The sequence below is a fragment of the Aquila chrysaetos genome, chromosome 2, assembly GCF_900496995.4.
Source record: "Aquila chrysaetos chrysaetos chromosome 2, bAquChr1.4, whole genome shotgun sequence".
Classification (NCBI taxonomy): domain Eukaryota; kingdom Metazoa; phylum Chordata; class Aves; order Accipitriformes; family Accipitridae; genus Aquila; species Aquila chrysaetos.
The window spans coordinates 18,434,862-18,459,717 of NC_044005.1; the positions used below are offsets into that span (position 1 = coordinate 18,434,862).

At 44.1% G+C, this 24,856-nt stretch overlaps 2 protein-coding genes across 4 annotated transcripts in view; both read left to right on the forward strand.

Annotated features, from left to right (window-relative positions):
- The first annotated feature begins 989 nt into the window (after window positions 1–989).
- LOC121233804 (translation initiation factor IF-2-like) lies at window positions 990–2,406 on the forward strand. The gene is made up of 3 exons (XM_041128713.1): window positions 990–1,201; window positions 1,280–1,935; window positions 2,302–2,406. Exons 1-3 carry the CDS (start codon window positions 990–992, stop codon window positions 2,361–2,363), a joined length of 930 nt encoding a protein of 309 aa, XP_040984647.1. The 3' UTR covers window positions 2,364–2,406.
- ITPK1 (inositol-tetrakisphosphate 1-kinase) overlaps window positions 2,306–24,856 on the forward strand; it is a 157,911-nt gene continuing 135,360 nt past the window's right edge. Inside the window, exon 1 of one of the 3 annotated variants that reach the window (XM_030033605.2) lies at window positions 2,306–2,502. In XM_030033605.2, coding sequence (XP_029889465.1) covers window positions 2,408–2,502 — 95 coding nt within the window. In that variant the 5' untranslated portion in view covers window positions 2,306–2,407. Of the gene's footprint in view, window positions 2,503–5,955; window positions 5,980–23,327; window positions 23,414–24,856 lie in introns of those variants that run through there. The other 2 variants (XM_041122042.1, XM_041122040.1) reach the window with 2 other exon arrangements.

The window sequence follows — 24,856 nt, forward strand, 5'->3', positions numbered from 1 at the left end:
TATTCCTCAAAGCCACCACAAATGGAAAAAAAGTATTATTCTACACATTTTCAAAAAACATTGGTATGAGGTGTTTGCAGGCGATTCCACTCCCCGCCTACTTTCTAATACACTCGGTTTAGGATGACTTGACTGTTCATGTAAATAACGACAGGAATGTAAAATGGTCTCTACCTACTCCCTAGGTCAATGACCCCTTTCGTATTTAAGGCTCTCCTGGCTTTCCCCCTTCTTTCCTTTGAATGGATGCTTCTACCCCTTTTCTGATACTCTGCTAAAGTTATTAAACCGCATTTGTTGTGGCACTGTGAGTCAGCAGAACTCACTGAGCAGTTTCAACTGTACAGGGCTCCAAGCCTGGGTCACAGAAAGCACCATCGTAGGAGCATCATCTGCATCTCAGTTCGGCATTGCAGGTACTGCCAACAGCTCTGTGAAAGACATAATTATTATTAAAGCTATGCTTTCCCTTCCCAAAGAGACGGAGAAAAACGTTCAGGCTGGATGATACTCATTTCAGATGAAGGGGAGAAACAAAGATGGGAAAATTATACTTGTGCTGTGAGATACCACAGTAATTCAGACTGAAATGTTCTTCCTTTGAAATGAAGCGCAGAACAGCTGCCTTGGTATTTAGGAATGCACAACCCAAAAATCAGAATGCCAACTTATGCTGGCATTGCCTGGCTTCTGCTACCTGCAAAAAAAAAAAGTTAAATAAGAAATAGCTGTTACTGATACTTCTGTTAAATCCTTACAGATACTTGCCAAATGCTGGAAGAAGGAAGATACTTGGGTTTGCAGTGAAAACTCATTTACAGGAACCTTTTTTCTGTGAAGGATGTACACCTTTATACTGAATAACCAGTTTTAGTAGCTCTAATAGGAAATATAAGTAGCTGTATCAACTGTTCTTCCTTCGGAAACCGAAATTACATGGTTCATCGACAGGCCTCGCTCCTGGAGCGCACTGGACCCCTCCGGCCCCCATGAGCCGGCGAGCATCCGTCCGGTGCCCGGCCCGGCAGCACGGCCACCCGGGCCGGGGAGCGGCACAGGCTCCCGAGCCCGGGCCGCGGCCGAGCGTGGCACAGGGAGCCCTTTCAGGAGGAGTGTGCCCACGGGAGGCACGACCCGTGCCCGTGTCGTCGCCCGCGGAGACCTGGGGCTCCCCAGGCGACGCCGAGGGGGGAGCCCGGGAGTTGCCACCCGCTGCCGCCTGGAACCCTTTACTTTAAATAGAAACCCGGGCACAGCACTTCCCTGAATTTTAATGCAGACAGCCGAGCCCACTTGTTTCCCCTTCTGCAGGCAGCGGCGCGGCGCGGGCCCTCCCTCACGGGGGCACGGCTCAGCTCCCCTCGGCGGGCAGGCCCTCGGCCCTCCGCCCGCTAGCGGCTCCGGGCGGGGCCGGAGGATACCCCCCCGCCGTGCCGACAGCAGGCTGCAGTGGGCTGAGCCGCCGGGGAGAGCGGCGAGGGCAACGCAAACACCAGCCCGAGCCCGGCCCGGGCGCGGTGCCCGCAGCGGGACCGGGCGGCGGGGCAGCGGCCGCGCTGGCACAGCCCTCCGCCAGCCGGGCCGGCCCGGCCCGAAAAAGGGGCACTGTCTCTTTAAGGCGGCGGCGCAGCCCCAGCCGCCCCCTGCCGGCGGCGGTGCGGCGGGCGGGCGCCGTGCCCGCGGCGCGGGGCGGGCGCGGGCGAGGCCCCTCGGTGCGAGAGGGGCGGCGGCGCGGCGGGTGTGTCCTGCCGCCGCTCGCCCACCCACTCGCCCGCCCCTGTACTGTGGGCTGGGAGCGGGGAGAGGAGGGGACGAGCCGGAGGAGGAGGAGGAAGCGGAGGCGGCTGCGAATAGCGGGCAAATGGGGAGCTGAGCGGCTGCAGCAGCACCGCGGCCGCGCAGCAGCAGCAGCGGCGGCGGCGGGCAGGCACGCAGGCGAGCTCGGCGGCGGGGTCCGTGCGGGCGGAGGCGGCCGGGAGAGGGGCGGCCGGGCGCCGCGGCGGGCGCTGCTCGGCGGGCAGCAGCGGCATGCCTGCTCGGCTGGCCGCTCCGGGGCTGGCAGCGGGCGGGTGGGGTGGCGGGGGTGAAGGCTTCCCCACCGGCAGCGGCACCTTCTCTGCCCGCCTCGGTGAGCTGCCTGCCGGTGCGGGGCAAGGCCTGCCGGGGGCTGCACGCCGGTCGTCGCCGGCGGCGAAGGCTGCGCCTCGCTCGGTTTAGCGGCGCAGAGCAGGCGGGTGGGGGGCAGCGCCGGCGTCCTCCGCGGGGAACCGACTGATTTTCCTTTCTCTTCTCTTCTTAAAGCCGTTTCTTCGCAGGCGCCGAGTGCGAGCGGTAGCCGGGCTGCCCCCGCCGCCCCGAGCTGATCCTCCTCCTCGCGGGGCGGCCGCTGCCTCTCCGGGCCGGCACCATGCAGACCTTCCTGAAGGGGAAGCGGGTGGGCTACTGGCTGAGCGAGAAGAAGATCAGGAAGCTGAATTTCCAGGCCTTCGCCGAGCTGTGCCGGTAAGGAGGCGGCCCTCGCCGCGCCGCGGGGAGCGCCGGGGCGGCCGCCGAGGCAGTTGGGGCGGGCGGCGGCCGAGGGGCGCGGCGGCCCCGGGATGGGGCTGGGGCTGGGGCTGGGGCCGGGGCCGGGCCGCTCCGCTCCGGGCTCGGCCGTGGCCTGCGCCGGCCCTCGGGCATTTTGCGCTCGCTGCGTGATTCCCGTCAGCCGGTTCTGCCCGCCAGGACCAGGGGGAGGCAGGGCTGGCCGGTGCCCTCCGGGCGCCCCGCTCTGCGCCCGCGGGGCCGCGGCTGGGGTCTCCTGCCTCCCGCTCACCTGGGCGGCTGCCGCACGTTCCGGGGAAACTCGGTCCGGGGCGGTGCGCAGCGTCTGTGTGTGTGTGTGTGTGTGTGTGTGAGGGCCCGGCACGGCCCTGGTTTATTGCCTGGGTAAATTTCTGTCCGCCGCTTCCCGAGAGGTCTCTAGTATTCCCGCTGAAATAGTCTCATTTGGGTTCTCTGCGGACCTTGCTAAGATTTGGAGCTGAAACCGAGATATTATTAGGAAGCGTCAAATAACTGGGAATAACCTTCCTTCATGTCGTACGAAACCACTTGAAATTAGGGTATGCGAACCCCTGGGTGAGCTTGTATTCACCAGAGCTACGAATGAGATGTCTGAAGGTGGTATAACTGCGTCTATGTTCTATGGTCCCAGAGGTAAAGGTTAGTTCAATAAGCTGTAATTAGACTTTATCTAAATAGCTTAGAGGATAATAGATGCAGTATATTACACAATTTTATTATTTAATTGGAAGTGGATCTCCATGCGGTTCCAAGTTCTTGTGATATGTGCATTACAGCTTCTGATACTGAATAACAGCTTTTTCTGATTTATTTCATTCTAATAGTAAGTTTGTAACAAGTATATGAAATCAGTTTTGATAATTGAAAATATTCTAAATAACTCATGTTCTGTTTTTCGTGAAGTCTGTTCAAACTTTGCAGAATGTATTTTACAAGACTTCAAATACACTTTATTAAAGCATGTCATGCTAAAAACACCAATCCCTGTGAACTTTCTGTTGGCAGCACTTGTTCCTTTCTGTAAAGATGAAGGAGGCAGAAGAAACAAAACTATTTCGAGAAAGCGACAGAAGCTTTTATATCAGCTTGTGTTCTTGGCATTCTGTATCCTCTGTCAAACTTCAGCAAAACTTGTCAGAGTGTTTTAAAGTATCGAAAAGGCCGTGGGTTCTGCTTTAATGTCTTTCTAAATTTCATGTGACTCTCCCAACAAAATACTTCTGGATGAATAATGCTAAGCTTTGACCTTGCCCAAGAGGTTTTTGGTTAGTTTTTGTGACACTCAAAAATACCCTTTAACCTCTAATAAGCATAAGAAAAATGTCATTTTTAGGGTTTTGAGGTTTGGTATAAGGCTGGTTTTTGTGCCTAGAAACTAAGGGGAATCTCAGAAAATATATAAAAAGCTTTTTGTAGTAATTTGTCTTCCATTCTTGGTATTATGTGCTGTACATTCTTATGTTTAGGAATCTCCAAAACTGACTTTCTGCCCTCCACTGTCCTTGTTTCTCTTTTTGACTAGGTTCTTTGCTTCATTTTTCTCTACTGCAGAAATTCCTTACACTTGTGTTACATAACATGGATCTACAATTTCTTTGTGTACTGCACAAATTTGTTAATAGTTTTAGGTCCTTGCAGTGCTGTGAAAATTGACCCTGAAGTGTTTCTGTTGCTACACTTTACTAATTTCTTGATGTAAATTGGCTGGCTATCTCATTCTGTACAGGCTAATCTCACTTTGAATAGCATTTACAGACAGTGGATAGATATGTCTGTTCAGTCATGCTTTGATAGTTTTAAAAGCATTTCATATTAGCCTTTCTGTAGAAGCAGAGTTAAGTGTTTGGTTTAAAGATCAGTACAGTCACTGGAGCAAGTTGCGCTGCTATCTTGGATGCTCTGTTTTCCTTCCTGGTAACTTCCATTGACACCAGAGGGAAGCTGCATTTATTTAGGCAAAGATTTCAAGTATTTTGTGCATAATATCTACTTGATTACTTGTGTGTTTGTAAGCTTTTGTTGCTGTAGAAAGTGGTGCCAAGCTCAACATACATCTTAACAGAAATATTGTGTATGGTAGGAAATAAGGCAAGCATACTCATTCCTGTACAGTGATTCATGCATTAGAGTGGACTATGTGTCGGTGTGTCTACTTTATGTACTTTATAGTGACTGGTACTTGGAATTTATTTGCCCGTTGCCTAGGGATATACTTTCTGGGTGACTACAAAGTTCAGTTTTGTTTGTACAGGTTTGCAATGAAGCAGTTATATAATCCAGGAAAGTAAGAGAAGCCTCCTAATGAACTCCCGAAGTATACTGGGTTTAAATTGGGGGTATTGTTAGGATGAGAAAAATCTTCATTTCTTTGGAGTCTGCCAGTGCAGCCACTTGTAGTGTGAAGCACTGGTGTCCTAAAGGGATCATGGACAGACGTTTCAAAATCTGTTCAAACCATCCTCAGAGAGAGAGTCTGAGTGCTGAACTGCTTTCTTAAGGGTGGTTCCAGGTTTTGTCTCCAGCAGCACTCTTAAGCTGAAATGTTACATTGTCCTAGCTGAAATGAGGTGCCAGGGAGTGTGAGCAGACCAGCAGTTAAGGTGCTACTTTGGGGCATAGGCAGGCCTGCCTTCAGGTTTCTGCTCCACAGACTGGACAGGAACCTTAAATACTTTCCTCATGTTTGTATCCATCTTTAAAGTGCAGCTTAGGCTGCTGGGTTTCAATAGGTTTCCCTGTTAAATTTTGGCATCTGAATCCTTCTAGTTTTGTTACTGGAGAACTTATAGGCACCTGCCCTCTTAAAAATTTTCACTTGGTTATGTGAAGTTCTGGTAACATGTGTGCCTGGCACAGCAGCTGTCCTGCCTGAACACAGTGTCTTGGGGCTTTTGCCTAAGCGTTACATCCACGAGGTAATCTTCCTTGTATTAAAGGCCTTTTGAGCTCACCTGCATTTTTGTTCCTCGCTGTGGCACACTGGGTACGTCTATCTGAGCTGTATTCTTCATAGAGCATAACAGTCTTGGCTGTGCCTTCCAGGTGTAGCCAAGGATATGAAAGCACTGCCTGTGGTGATATCTACCTCTACATTTATAGCCCAGACCAGCGGTTCCAAAATTCTTGGGTTACAGCCCACTGCAGCCCTTAATGCTTCTACATCTCTTTCAGGTTTCTGAGCAGTGTGGTGAGCAAAAAGGCAGTGTGGTTTCATAGGCCTGTTGCAGAGGATCAGTGGTCCCTGGATAGCATGTTGAGAGCTGTTGACCTGGAGGATAGAGCACTTGGCCTGGCAAGTGGGAAGCCTGGCTTCAAGCCTGCAGCTGGTGTCTCCCAAAGGGAGACTGAACCTGAAGATGGGTCAGGCTCACTCCGATCCTCTGGCTGAGCCTGCTGCCGTGTATAGACAGGAATGTGAGCTCCTTCCCCAGTGCCAGGGTAGCCATCCTCCGAGCTCTGTTGGTAGTACCATGGCAGGGGCATTCCTTTGGGATGAGGTGCATCCTCAGTTCTGGTCTCTGCCTCCCACAGTGGTTTTTGGTTCCACCCAGCAACTCCTTTCTACATAAGCTGTTGGTGGAGTAAGACTTTTATGTTCCTTTCTGTGCATTGGTACAGTTTCAGTGGGGAGAAGAGAGTCTCTGGCTCAGCCTTGCTGGTATGAAGGCATTCCTATTTGAGTTGTGATGTGGGATTGAGCTCTTCTGTGTGGAACAGGGCATTCAGTAAAGGCTTCTTATCTCCTCAGTGAATTTCTTAGTCACAAGGCAATTTAAGAAGCTACTACTGCCAAGTTGTCCTGGGCTTTTGAGTGAAGCTGCTAGGACACCATGCTTTGTGTTGAACCCTGTATTATCTGCATGCTAGCATATATGCTGCAGCTGCAGTTCCCTGAGTAGGGCCCCTTAGGGGACTGCAGCGTGCAAATGTCTGGTTTGTGCATCTCAGGTGGACTTTCCTGTGAGCCTTTATGTTCACCTCCACCAAGGGGATGGCACAGCCTCAGAGCTTTAGGTAGCTGGCTATTGGCAAAATATAGCCTGCTAAATAGTAGGACAAGGTTTCTAGGCACTCCTAACTGAGAATTTAGGAGCCTGCGATGTAAGCCTGTAGTTCTGACATTGTCATGTGTCCCTGCCACTGCTGAAAGGAACAGTTTCTCCTTCCTCTACCTGCTTGGTCTCGTCCTCTGTCTCAAGCTGGGTTTACTGGTTATGCAGTTGGCAAAGACTCCCAATCCAATTGGTTCCCTGCTCATCACATTGGCCTTGGAATGGTTGTCACCGTGCACGAGCGCTAATACAAGGTTAGGGAAATGGAGGTGCCCCATTCCATTGCAGAGATGACAGAGCTGTGGTGTGAATTGCAGGTGGTGATGAAGACTCTTGGATACCTATATTATCCTTTTGTAAAATATGCCTAGATGTCCAGGGAGACCTGGCAGTACATTGTGAATAAAAAGACTCCTGTTCATGCCATATGAGGAGTGGTGGTAATACAGAAAAATGTATATATCTGTTCAGAAAATGAGTTGTGTGTGTTTGGCACCAGTTCAGATTAGTGAGGTGCAGTCATTTATAAATGGCTCTTTGCTCTATAAAAGCCTCCATTTTCTCGGTAGTTGTTCTGCTGTTAATATAGTCTCTTTTGGGAGCCACAGAGATGTGAGGCAGTAAGGTTATGGCAATGTGAAAATAAGTTACAATGATATGAGGTGAAGTGAAATATGCTTCATCCAAGAGGAGATAATTTAAAGTCACCCCATTCTGAATGATAAGCTACTTCTCAGTTACTTTGGGCAAAAGCATTCACACGTGCAACTTCTACCACATTACTATGTGAACTGAGCTTTTCTGTGTAGCTATATACATAATGAGTCAGAATTTCCTCTTCATAGTATGTAGAAAATCAATAGCAAAGGAGTTGAAGAGTTGCCTGAAGATGTAATCTGTGTCATGATAAATCCTGCAATTCAACAGACAAAAGAACTGTGCTTGTACATCCTAACGTCCCAATTATATAAGGTCAGATTTTATTCTGCTGTGTTATTTTCATAAAAGCAGGGTGAGCATCTGGGAGGAAAAAGGTCTCAGGAAATTATAGAAATTCTGAGAAAATCAAATTCTGCCCACAAAAGAAAATGGAGGTGAGGTAATTGAGAACACCTTCTAGTAAAGTCCAGTTGTCTTGATTTTTAGTGAGCAAGCTGAATTGTCGTCTTCCCTCCTTGGGAGATCATCCATAACAAACTGATAGCATTCCTTGATGCACAGGAAGCTAAGGCTTCTTGGTCTGGTTTGGATTCCCACTGCCGAAGACTGTTCTGAAACTTGAGACCATGTTCTTGAATTGCTACCTGCATCAGTTCAGCAGGTTTTGGTTTTATGCAAGGGGATGCATTTTTATTTGGGTGTGGAGCTCCTGTTGGAGCATACATTACTTGTGCTGAGGACTATTTGGGTCTGACAGTTCGGTGTGGTGGGTTGTTTTTTTGTTTGGTGGGGGTTTTTTGTTTGTTTGTTTGTTTGTTTTAATTGAGTATGATGAAGCTGTTCTGATGCTGATACCAGATCGATCTGCTGAACATAGCAACGAGTGATTTTTTTTTTCCTATACCAAATTATTAGTATGCCTAATTTAAATTTCTGTGTGACTCAAACGTGTTTGTTTTTTTTTTTTCCTTTAAGCTAAATTGATTCTTCAACTTCTGCCCATTTCATTTCTGTGATAGATAGTTAAACCTTCTTTTAGCACATGAGAGAAGCTACTCTTGTTTAGTAAATCTACCATAAAATGTTAAACTCTGTTGTCAGTGCTGTAGATCTGTATGGGCTCTTTTTCTCTTCTAAACTTTATTTGTGGTCTCTTGTGTGCCATGGCCTGTGCACAAGAACCTAAACGTGAGTTTTAAGATAGATTTAAGAATAATGCTGGTTTGAGGGTATTAAATTAATCTGTTTCTTTACATAGCAGGCCATGAAGTATATTGCATGTTTTTTTCCAGGAAGAACTCAGGGGATTTTCTTTAACCCTGATTCCCCACAAAAAAAACCCTAAATATTACTTTTGTTAAATGTCTGGATTGTGCCAGTTAGCTTTTACAGCCTTAAAAGCCATAAAAATAAAACGTGCATGTGTTGATCAATAGCTCCCATTGTTGCTTGTGTTAGTCTGAAATACTATATCATGAGAAGTAACGCGGGGCCAGATGGGTGGGTTTCTTTGACATCAGTTCTAACAAAGACTTACAACTAGCCTAATGGTAGAAATTATACTAAGCCATGAAAAAGTGTTGAAGGTAGTAGCAAAAAACCCCGTGTATTTCTTGGAGGAAAAGTTTACTGTGTTTCTGGGTTCCTGCTCCTTCTTCCAGTAGTCTGTCAAGAAGACTTTACATCCCAGAAGAAATGGATATGTGTGCATTTTTGTAATCTCCGAGAGCACTTACTGGTAGGCATCCTTCTCTCAAAAAGCTTACTGTGTTATTATGCTTGCAGAACCATTTCATTGGAACACGGAGCGCGGCCACTCGGCAACAGAAGTGACTGTAACAATCACCCTTTCATAGCAACTCTGTTTCGTGATCTAGCAATCATTTACCTCAGGTTCAGGAAGTCTGCATCCTCCTTATGGTACATCCCTTTACCACAACCTGTTTGAACTGATATGCAGCAAGGAACAATAATAAGCTTGGTCAGGTGGCAGCTTTTCAGAGAAAGATGTGCATTCTTTTGCAGATCACAGGCTGAATACAAATTGACAGTGTTACAAAAAAAAAAAAAAAAGCAAATGTCATCTTGGAGTACGCAAGTTGGAACAGAGCCTGCAAGGCATATGAAGTAATGCCTCCATTCTGCACAGCACTGATAAGGCTGCTGCTGCAGTAGCCTCACCTATTGCCTTTGGTCTGGGGCACGGCATTTCAAGGAAAAGGCAGATCAGCTGGAAAGTGCCCAAAGAGAGCAGTGAGAAGGATCGGAGGCCTTGAAAATAAGGTGTATTGTACTGTGTTATTCAACATAAAGAAGAGGAGGCTGGAGATAGATCTTCGGACACTGTAAAAAGCTGTTGTAGGAAAAAAAGCCCAACAAACACCCCCCCCCCCCCCCCCCCCCCCCATGTATTCCATTCCAGTTCCATTGTAGGTAGAACAAAAGTAGTGGGTTTCAATTGTGCCAAGAAGGAGGGATGATAGGTAAGTGGAAAAGATACTGTGATTGTCTAGGTAGGCAGTGGAATTCGTTGCTTGAGACTTCTAAGACTGGCTTGGACAAACATGCTGGGAATGATATGGGCCTGTGGTCCTGTTTCAAGGCAGAGATGTTGACCTCTCCTGAGGTCACCACTGTGCCTGGTTTGGTTCAATCTGTAATAGTGCAGAAGGTGCCTGGGAAACAGTTCTTTGTGTACATTAAGTAGTTTGAAGTCTCTTTGCTAATTCAGGAGTCATGACTTGCGAAGTCTAGGCACACAGTCTAAATGTGTGCAGCTTTTTCGAATATATAGGCTCAACCTGAGAGGGGTGTCAGAGATGACAGTGTTTGCTCTGCCTTAATGTACGGCACCTAGGAAGCACTGATTGACAGTGTATGTCCTGACATTGGTCAGATAATGTGCTGTTCATCTCAGTAGTTGACACCTTTTGGTGAGGTGACATTCTTGAACATATGCCAAGGAAACAAGGAAGTAGAGCATATGAAACACACTACAGTAAGTGTGATAATAGATAAAATAAGCACCTGTGCTGGGCACATCTGTGCCATAGTGCTGTGGAACAAACCCTCTTCTGTCTGGTTATCTTTTTTCTCATTTTTGAGTTCAGTGTTCAGGCCTTGAAACAATGGTTTGTTTTGTGCTGATGGAATTTAACTCTCCTCAGAAGGAGTTACGCCCTTTATATGATCAAGGAGGAAAATGCTGATACTTACATACTGTCCAAACACTACACAAATACTAGTTAGTATTCTCTCTGTCTGCAGGGAGAAATCCTATTTGGAGGACAACCAGGTACTTTAAGAATGGCTTTCCAAATGACTTGAGTTTCATTGAGGGGATATGTCCTTTAGTTCCAAGTAAAATGTCCTTAGTTGTAGTTCTCTTTCCTCCCAACTGCAGTGCTTGGGCTAATTTGACTAGGATGTGATTGCCACTCGTACAAATGCTGTCAAATAATTCCTGTGAATTGGAAACCAAAGCAGAAGTCTGCTCTTTCCCACAGCCAGGCTACTACTTGTGCGGGCAGGTTGCTCTGAGGGCTCCCAGGGGTCTGATCTGTAGAGTGGAGAAAGTCATGTTTCTAGATCTAATGGTACTTTTAGGAAAGTAAGTGGCAGAGCCAGGCCCAGAACTTGGAAGCAGGTTCAGTTCATGTTGAGCTGTTTAATCATCTCCCCTTGAATGCCAGTTAGTGAAGATTTATAATGTGTCTTGTTTTGTCTTGTCGCATACCGCCAAGTCATGCTTGCTTGTTTGGAAGAATTTGCAGTTGGTCCTTCCTTCTCAAAAAACCCCAGGCTTATTTTTGCTCTTCATCACACTCCTCACAGGCTTTTCTTCCTCCTTATCAACAATCCATCTTTGGTCCTATTCCTCTGTAACGCATTGGTTCTGCATGTTCGGTCTGGGTCCTGAGGCGTTGCCTCGTGAAACTGAATTCTCTGTGGCACTGCTGGCAAAGGAGGAAAAATACTTGAATGAGACATGTCTGTAGCAAAAGACAAAATACTAACTCTTGAGCTGTGAAGCTGGGATGCTGCTGGCTGTTGTTCTGAAGCCCCATGTTTGCCCCATCAGACCACACCACAGATGTGTGTGCTCGTTGGGGGAGTCTCCCCCTTGAAGCCTGCTAAGGGGCTAAAAATTGGTGCTTTAAGAGACCTGGTTTGATTTGAATGTTTTGGCTGTAAGGAACATAGTTGTCCTTTTCTGAAATCATGTGTTTAAAGTGCTGGTGACTTTTTCTACTTTCTGTAATTTTTCCCCCAATGTTAGGTATGGATAAGTACATGTAGTACTTACAGCAGGAAGAAATAGTTCAGAGGATTCTTTGGAAACAAGGCCTTTGGCACTGCATGTTGTAGTGCTTAGTAATGACTCACTGCCTAGCCTTGATAAAGTTATCTGCGTTTTGGGGGGCAACTGGTTAATAGCTGATAGAACAAGTGATGTCTGGGGTGATTAATGGCACTGGAAGGAAATGATATCATAAAGGTCCACTTGTGACATGCCACACCTGCCCCATCAGCAGCCACAGCGCTGCAGTCCTTTCTCCCTGCCACTCCAAAATACTTTCATGGTTAAAAGAATTGGTGTAATGGCTAGGCTTATTCCTTATCTTGTCAGCCTCGTTTCACTACAAGGATCATTTGTATAGGTGGGCTATGAAATACTGCCTGTTTCAGCAATATGCTATGTTTTAGTGAGTCCAGCAGTGACCACTTAAACCCAGTCGGGTATGTTATTTCTTAAACGTATGTGTTTCAATGAGAATCTTGGTTATTTCCTTGTAGTTAAAAAAACAAACCTCAGAGATGAATGTAAATACTGGTAACTGCTGCTCTTTAGCTCTATCTGCATGTCATACAGCTGTAGTAGATGCTTCTTTGTTCAGGAACATGCTGTTCCTTTGTATTACAAAAACTCATCTCAGTTCAGGAGATTTTACAGGCTGAGGATCCAGCCCTCACTGCCTGCTGTCACTGGAGCCTGTTACAAGTGCAGCCAGTATGGGCTCTCCTTGCTGCCATTTGACAGGTGAGAGGGTAGCATGGGGTAATGGTGAGGTTACTCCCACACAAGTTCGTCAGTAGGTTTTGTTTCATAGCAGAGGCCCTAACTGCTCAGAGGTGTTTTGGTTGACAGGGCAGCTGAAGAGTGTGAGGCCAGCCAAATAGACCTGAACCTGGCCAGCCAGGAGCTAAATGATGGTTGTAGCAGATGCTTAGGGAAAGTATGAGGCACAGAGCAAATGTGCTCGCCTTCCCCTTGGCAGACCCTCTTGCCTTCTGTCAGTCACTGGTTTACAGACTCTGGTGGCAGTAGTCATGCCCATGGTACCATGTTTAATAGCCACAGGTGGATTTGCTCCACATATACCTTTTAATGCATTTTTGAACTTACTTTCATTCTTGACATCACAGGAACGTAAGGAGGCTGTCAGTGCATGTTGGCTATTCTCTAGTTTTGCTATGAGTAAAACATGAGCAAATATCAAGTTGCTTCTGTTGTGTTGTGGGGTTTTTTTGTTTGGGTTTTCCTTTAACCTGTACAGGAATAGGCATTACTTATTTTTAAGTGTATGTATACATCCTCATTTTACTAAAACACCCTGGCTCTTGACCAATTTAAAAAAAAAAAAAAAATTTCAGGCAAGATGTCATAAAAAGTTCAGAAGTCAAAAGTTCTTCCCCAAAGAGAAAAGACTTTCCTGCTAAAAATAAAAAAGCTTGCAAAAGAAGGAGGAAGAACTAAAAGCTGCGTACAGCTTAGGAGCCATCTTCTAACTTCATCTATAGTGCATGCTAATGACTTACAACCAACAGCAGAGGGTTTTGTGGAACCTAAAAACCGCTTGTAATTGAAGAGAGGAGAGTGCCCAGATCCACATTTGCTGCCTGACCAGGTTAAGTGGTAACATAGCAGAGGAGCACACTCCAAAAGTGAAGTACAGTATTAGTACTGCAATAGGAACAGAAGCCCTGTCTCTGTAGCATTCATACCAAACGTACAGTTCATTTTCAAATAAAATCTGCACCTGTCTTTTGTCTGGTATTGAAAGCATTGAATTTTTCTGATCTTTCTGTTGGTTTTCACTTAACATTGTCTTTCTGTAGTTTCAAGTATGGCTTTAAGAATTGCTTTAACTCGGCGTTCTTTCACACTGTTGTCTAAAATAGATTTTCTTTGCAAGTCAGTGTTTAAGCACAGACTTGCATGCACTCAGACCAGCCTCATGGTTTTAGAGTTACTGTGCTGTCTGGCACAGGTGCATGCTGATAATGTGTCGACTCATGATGTTTCCATCACGTGTGTCTTTAACATTAGTGTCCTGTGAGATAGTCTGGGTAAACCACATTATCGGAGACTCTTTACAAGGCCCCCTGGTATGATAGAGCTGTGTGTGAAGCTCAGCATTCAGATACGCTTGCTAGTTGGAGGGGTGGGAAGAGGAGGGTAGAGGGAGCTTGTTGTGAGGTTGCCTGTGGTGCTGCTCTTGTTTGGCCGACAAAGAGGGAGCTTAATTCACTGGAGCTGTCAGTCTGGTAGTTTTCAAGCTTTGAAAGAAAACTCCTGTATAAGTGTGTGTAAGTGTATGTGAGGGAGGAAAGGGAAAAAGAAACTAAGTCAGTCTGCTATTTTGATGAAAGGCTGATGGCAAAAAAAAAAAAAAAGTACTTGTAGTTGCTGACCTGCACCCTGTATTTGGCAGAAAAGGGGAAAGCATAAGAGGGGAGGAGTATTGTTGCCAGAACATTGGGTTGGAGCATCATGTGCTGTGCAAAGAGTATGTGATGATAAAATTGAGCAGCACCCTTTGTCACTCAGTAGAAGTTTCTTTTTCAAAACTGTCACCTTTTAAAGCTGGTTTAATCCATGGAGAGAAAATGGTTTGTGCTATGCCTTCAGCTGTTCTTGATTGCCTTAACTGCAAGTGGGAGCTGCAGCTATAGGGGGCAGAGATCTATTTGCAGGTGGACAAGCGCTGGATGGTGTTGTATTTTGACTTTGGGGCTTGACATTTTGGTGTAACCTTTCTTGCTGTCTCAAGGAATAGATCAAAGTCCAGGGACTCTATCCAGGCTGGAGTGAATTTTGAAGAGAGTAGAGTTTTTTTGACCTTTTTCCTGGCCTTTATAAAACCAAAATTTTAGCACACTTTGAGGAATAGAAAGTACAGGCTTGCTGCTAGATAGGGGGTTGAAGCTCCATTTTCTTTTTCTTTCTCTTTCTCATGCTATTTTAGGCCCTCAGTTCTCAGCATCTGGGAGAATTTGTGTCCTGAATTTTGTTTTATTCACAATTCAGTAGAGTGAATAATATTTGGTCCTAGACATCCCCAAGTGTAAATTGCTTTTGTTTGGGGCTAACTGTGTTTCAAGAGCTCTCTAGCTAGTTTTCCTTCTGATTCCTTTGTTAGTGCGATGTGATCGTAGCTTTACTCTTTATGTATGCTATAGGGCATTGATCTTCATCACTTTTGTTGCTTACTAGTAGTGATGGATTGCCTATTTTCAAATAGCATTGCACCGTAAGATAGAGCTTTCTTGTGGATCAGAACTTGCTTTTTTTCAGTAAAAACAGTGGATCTTACTATTATCTGGTCTAAATGTAGTTTAAAGCCTCTCTTGGCTATCTTTTCCTTAAAATATGTAACAGGTTATTGCTGGTTCTGGGTAGTGTAATCAAACCACATGGATCTTTAGCATATAAGCTTATGGCTCCCTGAGAAGGCTCTGGAGAGCAGGGAAGACTTTACTTGATTGATGCTGGTGAGCTGCTGTGTTTTAATTGTGAATGTTTCTAAGAGGCTGGTGCTCATTTGAGTCTACTGGGAATATGACATTTGGAGCCCAAAATGATGCTGGAAGGAGCCAGAAGTGAGTGAATGAGAAAGGCATAAGGTCGTTGGGGAGTTTTGTCTTTTTTTTTTTTTTTTTTTTTGTCTAAGTAAAATAAATTCAGGTGCATAGTACAGAATTATGGTTGCAGCAGACTATCACTTCCATGTGTACTGTGCTGACCACCAGCTTTTCTAGTAAAACTTTTTTCTCATTTTTGTGCTGTGTTAAGCAGTTTCCTGATCAGCATAGTGCTGTGTCTTGGCTCACAATAGATATTGTTTGGGTGGGGGTTGGCACAATATTTTTGTGCTGTGATTTGATCTGTCATTTATCTTGAATAATCTATTAAATGTAATGCTTAATCCCATTCCTTTTTGGCAGGTTTTCCTCTAGTATTGTTGCAATGGTAATGAAACAGTGTAGCTCTGATTGCAAGAGATCACTGAAGAAAAACAGTATTTTGGGATGTTTCTTTTGTGTCTTTGGCTACAGAACAGGGAGAACAGCCACACTAGAGGCAGAGTAGGTTGGACCTTCAGTCTGATGTTAACATATGAACAGCCACAGCACAAATAACTTCCCCAATTTTCCCTTGTTCCTAGTTTCTCCTGTTTGCCATTGTGAAAAAGATCTGTAGAACCAGACAGGGGAGCTTTCTTCAAACAGGAAAATGTGTTTCTGAAACCACAGAACACAGGTAGAGCATTTACTACAGCTAATGTGTTTTTAAAGTTACTTTACTTTCTTTGTCAGCTTTGGTACCAGTGGACTGTGGAAAACCATGTGTCCTCCCTGCCCCCTACCCCAAATTACACTAACTGCAATTAGGAGACCTTAATTAAAATGCTTGGTTTGTAGCTTGGGCAAAGAATTTGGAAACAAAGTCATTTATTCTAAGGCAGCTTTACCACAGATTTCTTCTGGGGCAAAGCTGTTTCCTGATGTGTAAGATCAAGATCTCTAAATATGTTCTGTAGACTAATTACATGGGGGTCAAGTTCTTTGTACTAGTGTTTATTCCTAAAATAGTAATCCTTGCATATGAATTAGGCTGAGATTCTCAAAAGCTCCTACTTGTTATGGTGCTGAGTTTTCTTGACCTTGGTGAGAGCTGAGCATGTTTGCAGGCCTTGGCCTAATCTAGCTCCCTCTGAAGCTGTTGGAAATCTCTGTAGTTGGATTCCTTGGGAACTGGGTATACCTGGTGTTCGGATTTAATTTTTTTTTTTTTTTTTTTTTTTTTTAATGGAAAGCCCGAGAGACAGGGATGGAAATAGAATTTGTTCACAGTGGTGCAAATTCAGTGGTAAACCTGGGATCAACACTTGGACTGGTTTGTTCTTGCTTTGTTGCACCATAACTACTGAGAACAGGTACTTAAGAGATGGAATGGCTTGATAACAACAGTTGATGGCCAAGAATTAAAAGCATGGTAGGTAGTAATTAAAACGTGCAACCACGATGCCATTGAAAGTACTCTGAATGCCTACTTGGCCCAGGGAAGTATCCGGTAGTGTAATTTGAAATGTTTTTGTAGGACCAAGTATAGTATTTGAGTTTCCTGTTACTTGTTAGTGCTACTGCCACCTTTTTTTATGTTGACTGACGTGGGTGTGAAAGCTCCCTGTAAGAATAGAATTTTAGCACACTTGCTGCTGCTGGTAGTGAAACTTGAAAGACAAAGTGTTTGTTTTTGGCAAATGCATGTGGTCCATGTAAAATCTCCCTATTCCCTTTCCCATTAAATTGAAGTAGATTACCAGTTTGGGGCTGATCCAGGCAGAATGGAGCAGCCTAGCAGTGCTGCTAATATTGCAGTAATGGAAGGCTTCTGCTGGAGAATGTTTTTGGTTAAATATTTTTTGGTCTTAAAAATGGCCATGTCTGTGTGTGGGTATTTTCAGCAGCCACTTCGGCTTCAAGGGGATAATTGTTGGAGCTTTCTGTAAGAATAGGGGTGAAGGTTCTCTTTCAGTAAAGCTTGACCTCCTTTTGATGAAATAAAAACTATTAAAGGGTTAATTTCCCCCCCCCCCCCCCCATTCTCTATATGTTTTTGAATGTGAAAATTCTTTCCCTGGCTTTTTCCCTCCCCTCCAACACTTCAGGAAATTAAATTGTTTATTCAAAATGTCTGGTGTCAGTGCTGGACACCTACACTAGCTCAGGAACTCAGAGGTGTTCCTGCAATGCCAGTCCCAAAAAACCTGAGAGGTGGCTCTTTCCTGCTGTACTGTAAATGTATAGTTTGACTGTGAGGGGTTTTTGAAGCCCGCTGCCCAGACAGCTTTGAAATATGAGTAAAATCTCAGGTGTACATAGATGAGTTGCAAACAATTGAAAAGTGTTTAAATCTTGATGTCTTCCATGTATTCACTGGGTGGGGGTTGTACAGAAAGTTTCCAAATCAATGAATACTCTCTGATCCAAGAGAGAGAATAGAGAAAAGTCTCTTGAATCAGACATAGGCCTGCCAGCCAAAATAGGGTTGGCTTTTGGCTCTGTAGTAGGCTTCATTGTAACTTAAGCAAATCAGTGATTTTCCCAATATAATACTTTTTCTACCTGTCAAATGCAGAAATAATACAAACCTGTTAGAATGCTGTCGTGGCTGAACTGACTGCAAATTGCTTGTAGATCATTGGATCCCAAAGGAGAGACAAAGTGTTTATTACTTTATCTTGCTGTTTGTCAGCAGCTCTTAATTCACATCTATCTATTCCAAGGCATGATTCAAAATTAAAAATTCAAGTTGCTAAAATGTGTCTGCTCCTCTTTGGTGATTTCTATAGAAGAAATATAATTGAACCCAGTTGTTGAGGACCCCAACATGTTCTAACATTTTTAGCTCTCAACTGCTGTTCTCTCTCAGACCTATTTAACTAGTAAATGTTTTCAGTTTATCATATACAGACTAAGTAATTACTCAGCTTTTGCCCAGCTAAGATTTCATCTTCTTGCATTGTCTCTCCTAACTTGGTCATTTTAATTTGTGGTGAAAATCAAGGTATAGTTTGAAAACCAAAGAGGAGGGAAGGAGCCAGGAGGCTGTGGAACAATCTAGTCTAGAGACGGTGATAGTGATAAGGGTGGTTTTCTTGCTTATGCTTTTCTCTGCTGCTTATGTGGGTGCCTGAGTTCCAAGAAGGCCCTTTTAACCCTGTAGATGGAGCAAGTAGTTGCCATTTTCCAAGTGCACACAAAATCTGATGAAACACAGGAAAATGAAAACTCTGGAAGCTACAAATACATTTGAGCTTGAGCCTAAACCGGTTGGCTGAGGCTAATGGGAGGGGTTTTTTAGTGATAAAACAATTTACCTAACATGGGAACTTCGGGGGGAAAAAAACTTCAAAAAGTAGGAGTCTTTTATTCTGCTTACAGCAGCTTATCTAAGAAAGTGCTGTGTAATTTTCTCATCTAACTGTGAACTAAAAAAAAAAAAAATCGCTTCTCAGAGGTGATTCATTTTCTTTCACATCTGCAGGTTGTTTACTGGGACTGGCTCTTCAGGAATTCTTTACTCCTTTGTGTTTATTATATACAATTTTACTTGCAATAAATGTCTGAAAGAATCAAATGATTGGCTGGCTGAGGGTTGTATCAGAAGTGGGTAGTAGTTTGGTTTTGTCATGATTATTTAAAAATTAAAAGATCGAGTACACTCTGCAGCCTTTTTTCTAAAGGAAGCTGCTGTTACCATTGTACCAAGAAACTATTTTTTCCCCTCTAAATGAGGCCCTGGATCTCCTAGGAGATTTTAAGACTGCATATTTATTTTCTGAAAAATAGTATCATTTGATGTGTCTTCTGAAATGATGCTTGAGAAATAGCAGAATACCTCTTTCAAGTGGCTGGCAAGCAGCACAGGCAGTGTTTCGGTCTTCCTTTACAGGTGAGGATGTAGGCGTGAACCACTGGCCAGATCACATCCTAGCAGTGCAAGTGGAGAAGTGTAATCTAAACAAGTGAAAACAAGGAGGACTATTAATTTGCTTTAGATGAAGCTTAGTATTTTAAGATGGGCTATGTTGGTTGTCTCATCTACAGGACTGAAAACAGTATGTCTGCAGAACATAGTCTGTTCAGTTAATTTGTGTATGTGAAAATTTCAAGGAGTGATCTCACTCATAGGAGAGAAAAAAATGCCCAAACCAGAATGAATGCTTTTTAGACTATAAGGCCCTGTACCTTCTCTCCTGGTTGCTTTTCAAATGGACAGCTGTGAGCCACATCTAGGAAAGAAGATGGATGTGGTCATCAGAGCAGGCTGCCTGCTGCATGATGCTCTGAGCTGGTGTAAGCACCCTTCCTGATCTGAGGCAAGGGTCATGCATGTGCTGTTCCTACTCCTTCCCAAGGGAGTTCATGTTGAATTGTCTTGCTGTGAGAGAGACTATTTTCTTTTTACCATGATTTTTCTGGATTACTTGTGGACTAGTAATGGCTTCTTTCCCTGATGTAATGCATGTGGTTTCAGGATATCCTTATTAGGGCTGTTCTTACTTTATGCTCGGACTGCCAGTGTCCCCTAGATTTCCCATGCTCTTGACCTGTTGGAGGTTGCCTTTCTGCTCTCTCTTGTCTTGCCTTTTTAAGGTGTGGTTTTCTGGTGGTGGTGTTCTTTCTTCTTCTTCTTCTTCTTTTTTTTTTTTTTTTTTTTTTTTAGTAGGAGGAGACTTTAATGTGGTCTTTTCTTTTTGGGTTTGGAAATCCCTTGGAAGGATTTCTGTATGGTCCCACTTGTGCTGAAGAAATTGCATTAAGCAAAGTTGTGACTGCTTTGTCCGTTAGGCAGGTATGTGGTAAGTGGTAAAGGACTGTTGGAGTAGTTCCCATTCTGAATGGAGTACTTGGTGATAGTACTAGCCCAGGATGGCTAATCCAACTGTCATCTTAAGCATAAGCACAGAAGCTATGGAATTCAGGATTGTTGTTGCTACGCATTTGCCAGTTTATGGCAGACAATGTCCAAAATGATCACTGGCATCCAAAAGCTCTACTGGTTGTCTTGGGTATGAAAGAATATGATGGTCCTTAGCAGGTGCTTTTCTCTTTCTTCCCATCCTCTTCCCCCTTTTCCATCCTACCCTGCTGTTGAAGATAGAAAGGGCAGGACCACAGCTGCCACCCTGTCTTGTATCACTGGAGTGAGGGAGTAGTTGGGATGGTTGCAGTACCCCCCCCCCCCCCCCCAAGCAAGGACTGGGAAGGCTGAGGACTCTTTAGCCTGCTGTCTTTGGGTCCCAGAATGAGCAGATGTCACATTCAAGGTTTCTAATAACAGCAAGTGAAGGCAGCGGGTACTGTAAGATGAACATGGAAGGACTGAAGAGAAGTTCTTTCCACATAAAAGGAGTGTAGGATAGATGAGCCTTTTGGAGTGAGATGCAGAAGTGACTAGGATAACTGTTGAGTCTGAGCCTGTGGGATGCAGCCAGTGGAAGCCTCACTGCTCCAAGGAGTATTTATGTGAGAGAGCAGTGAGGTGGGTGGGAGGGTAAAGGGCATCAGCTGAAGTACTGAGGGCCAGTGTGGGAGGCAGATGTTATAATGCTAGCCTCCTGTCCCTGGGACGTGTTTTGATTGAGGCATTGATGGGACTCAGTATGTCCTCCTCAGAGGTGTTAGCAGTTTTGAAACCTGTTTCATATGAAACCTCTACAGTGAAAAATTGAGCTCTAACTTTAGCTCTTTAAAAACATCTTTGTTTCTGGGCTTATGGAACAAATACAAACTTCCGCCATAAAGGAGAGCTTCCAGAGGAACAGCTTGACTACTTTAGAGTAGTGCTCTGTAGCTTCAGTTATGTCATGGTGTCAGATCTTGGAAAATCTGCTAAGCTAGTTATTCAAGAACACTTTGGAAATCTTCTCTGTGGCTTAATTACTGGGAAGTAACTGTCATCTGCTGCATGTTTATGTAAAAGGTGTATAGCAAGTGGAATAGCTGATGGATAGAATACAACTGTTCATATGATCCCAATGTGTGCATGTGGGAGGAGTAGTTTCCCAAGTAAGGCTCATTTCCAGACAAGTCCAGTTGATCTCTCTGTACAAGTACTAAATGACGTACAGTGATTTTGCTTTTAGTGTCATGGAATCAACAACAGAGAAAGATTGCTGTTACCCAAGGTAAAGCAGCATGGCACTGTAATGCCTTTGCTTGACTGGCTGTTTAGATAAGGACCTACAATGAAAGATGACAAAAATCAGAGGATTTAGCACATAGTTCTGCCTTGTGAAAGTGGTTTGAGTAAAAGCTGTTTGGTTTTAGTGGTATCTTACCTAGGATAGAAGCCTGCAGTGTTAATCTTGAAGCTGTCCGATACAACAGGAGACCTGCACCTTACATCTCAAGGGGCAGCACCTTACAAAGAAGAGCTCATGCAGCTCCTCTGCAAAACCCAGAAAGGAGGTAAGAAACAGTAGTACTGTGTGAAGTGTCTGTAACGGCAAGCTTCATCCCCAGCTTCCATCACCCTTATTCTCCTAGCACGTTCATTCATCATCAGTGGAGGTGTTTGGTACTTGACAGCATAAGCATGCCATGTAGTTACACTGCTAGAAAGGTACCAGACCAGTGATGTTTGGCTTGGTGCCAATAAATTACAGCACAAGAACTCTATGGCTGTAAGTGGATAGAGACATTAGATAATGCATTTTCAGCAATCCTAGCACCAAGGCAATGGTAAAATTTGAGGAAGAAGTGGAAAGAAATTTGATCTTTGATGTTATGGTCTCTCTGTAGTTCTTTCTTGTGTATGGGCAGAGGGAGGAGTTTAATGGCAAGTTTAGCATGCAGGTTATCTTTAGAAGCATCTGTAAGCAGTTCATTGTTAGGTAGGATGGAAGACTTTGTTGGTTAGGGCCTTAGTTACAGTGAAAGATTTTACAGACAAATACTTGAAAGAGAGAAATCCTCCTGCTTTGAACAATATTAAAATTTTGTTTTGTTTTGACATAAGGGCTTGTTCATTGTTTCTCAGTTCATAGCCTTAAATGGCCAAAAATGCAGTTTTAGATTTTTTTTTTCCTTTCATTTCCTACTTGTTTGTCTGTAGGCTTTTTTTTTTTTAACTAGTAATGTGAGTAGAGAAGTTATTCTTCACCAGGGAAGGTCTTGCTGAAAAAGTCTAGGCATGACCTTACTAGAATTTTTCTTAGGAGAACACCACAATGTGAAAACAGTGGAATAAAATAAAAATGAAATGTTCTGTTATCTTTCCAGCATCACTTCTGACTGAATATCCTGAAGTAAGACATGGATATACATAAAGCTGTAGTGTACCTCTGCAAGCAGTGTTTGTGGCTTAAAAGTGCCTTGGGGCACATAGCTGCTGTTGTAAACTCCATCTGAAATAGGTAATCGGAACTGTAGGTGTTATGTCTGACCAATATGCAGGCCAGTGCTTTTTGTTGGTTCAAAAAATTTGCACTTTAGTACTTTATGCTGAAACTGGTCTTCTCTTGAAGCCAGGCCTTGAGAGAGGATTCTGCTGCAAAATCAAGGCTGGCCTTGATACTGTTAGACTGACATTGATGGGCTGTTGGTTAGCTGTGTCTTGCAGAAGGTGCTAGGTGGTCTGCAGCCTTGCTGGTCTGAGAGCTGTCTGTGGGATTGGGGTGACATTTCTCTGGTGTCTGCCTTGGGGTGGTGGTACAGAGACATGCAGAGCAGGCTGGAGGAAGACTTCTTTTACACATTGTGGATGGTGATGCTAGAATTCAGATGGAGGAAAAAAAATGTAGGTGTTCAACTTAGTCTTGAAAAAAAAATATTATCCTGGCTTTTTTTTTATCTGGAAACTAACTAGAGAAAATAATTAGGGGTGATGTAGTGTTTCCTTGAGATGTAAGGGAGTAGTCCAAATAAGATAACGACAGTTTATATAGCCTCTTAGAGTGCAACTTTCACAAGGTTTTGATTATCATTTTATAACCATCACAATTTTATTGTTCTGGAGGACTGGGATGTTCTTGAAGAGGAACATTTTTGCTAAATTGGAGTAGCTTCTGCCCTTAAGGTGATGCCTGTGTATTTTGCAGTTTACTGTGGCACCTTGGACTGTGTGCTGACCAAGTGTGAAACCCTGCAAGTCCAAGTAGGCAGATAATACCCACCCAGAGCGAGAGAGTGAAGTCAGGGAGGCTGAGCAACTGTGTGCAAGGGGGTTATGTAAAGCTGGGTGTGGAACAGCCTCCTTCTTTATGAAACATGGCTGACTGCAGGGATCTGATGTGCAAAGAGCTGAGAAAACATGCTGCCTGGGAAAAAGTGTTCTTGGGGTAAGAAATCCTGCTGTTGCAGATAAATATGCTAGTGGGGTGTAAAAGCAGACACTTGGTCAAGGATTTTCTTTTGCCTTCACACACAAGAATTCCTGGGAATATTTGGAGCAAATGTATTTTTATTACTAAGAGATTGAGAGGTAAATGTGTATGTTTCTCTGTGTGTAAAATTCTAATAGTATTACATGGTTCAGTCATTTTCATTAACTGTTACTTAATAACTTTTAAGTGACAGCAAATGGGATGAACAAAAATCACTTTCCTTAGCAGCTGTAGTTCAAGGATCCGTCTAAGACATTGAGAATTTTCAACATCTTTTGAAGCTGTTAGTTAACGTGGGTTTTTTTCCCCATGTATAATGATTCTTCAAGTCCTTGTACATATTTCAGAATTACAGCAATTTAAAAGTTGTAACCTTTCTACAAGTCCCTTTCTTTTACGCCGATTGTATCTCCAATTAACCTCTGATGTAATTCTGGCAGTATCTTTGAGCTGATCCTGCGTATGACACCCCTCAGTTAAACGTGAAAGCCCAAAAGAGAGAGAACATGGGGAGTTAGCAGTGTGCATTTGATGATGGGCAATGTGGGAAGCAACCTGAAACAGCAGAGGAATCATCAGCTTCTCCTTGCCTTGTGTTGTGCAGTCACCTATAGGCTTGAAATCCCAGTGTGTGGTATGGCATCATCTCCACAGTTCTTATCTCTTATGTCTACAAACAAAAGAAGCAAGCAAGAGAAAATGAGCGCTCTTGTCCAAGGGAAATTTGTTCTGTGGTCATGTTTAATCAAACATGTAATCAACATTTAATCAAACTTTTAATAAACTGCTTGCATTTTTCCTTCTAATTAGTTGCTGCCAATTACTGGGATTGAAGAGTGAGTTTCAGGGTGGAGCCAGACAAAAATAACCCAGAGGAAAACAGCTAGCTGCTACTGTGCCTTTGTGTCTGCCTTTCCAGCTCCTACTCAAAAGCTGGATCAGCTGTTTATACATCCGCCTTCTTAGCAATGATAAGAACAATGGTTATTTGGTAGATTAGAATAGAAATTTAGCTTTTTATTTTTCCCTTTAAGAGGGATTTAGGTTATCTTACAAACTCATCGGGGTGTTGTGATCACACCAGTGTTGTAATGGGGAGGGGCAGGTACTAGAGAATCTAGGTAAGTCCATGAAGGGAAACAAATGTAAAAGAACTGTTGGCCTTAAGCTTTTTTTTTTTCTGAGAGGGAGAATGAGAGTATGAGTAACAGAGCTTCAAGTATGATGGTATGATTTAAGTTGTCGAGGCAGCTTCTAGAAAATCTGAGGAGACCCAAGAAACTATTGGGTTCTTCCAGTTACACAGTGTAGCAGACCTCCTGGCAGATCCAAATCTGGGCTACAACGCAGTCTGATTAGAAAATGTAGTAGCATTTTGGGGGTTGTGTATCGGCTCCT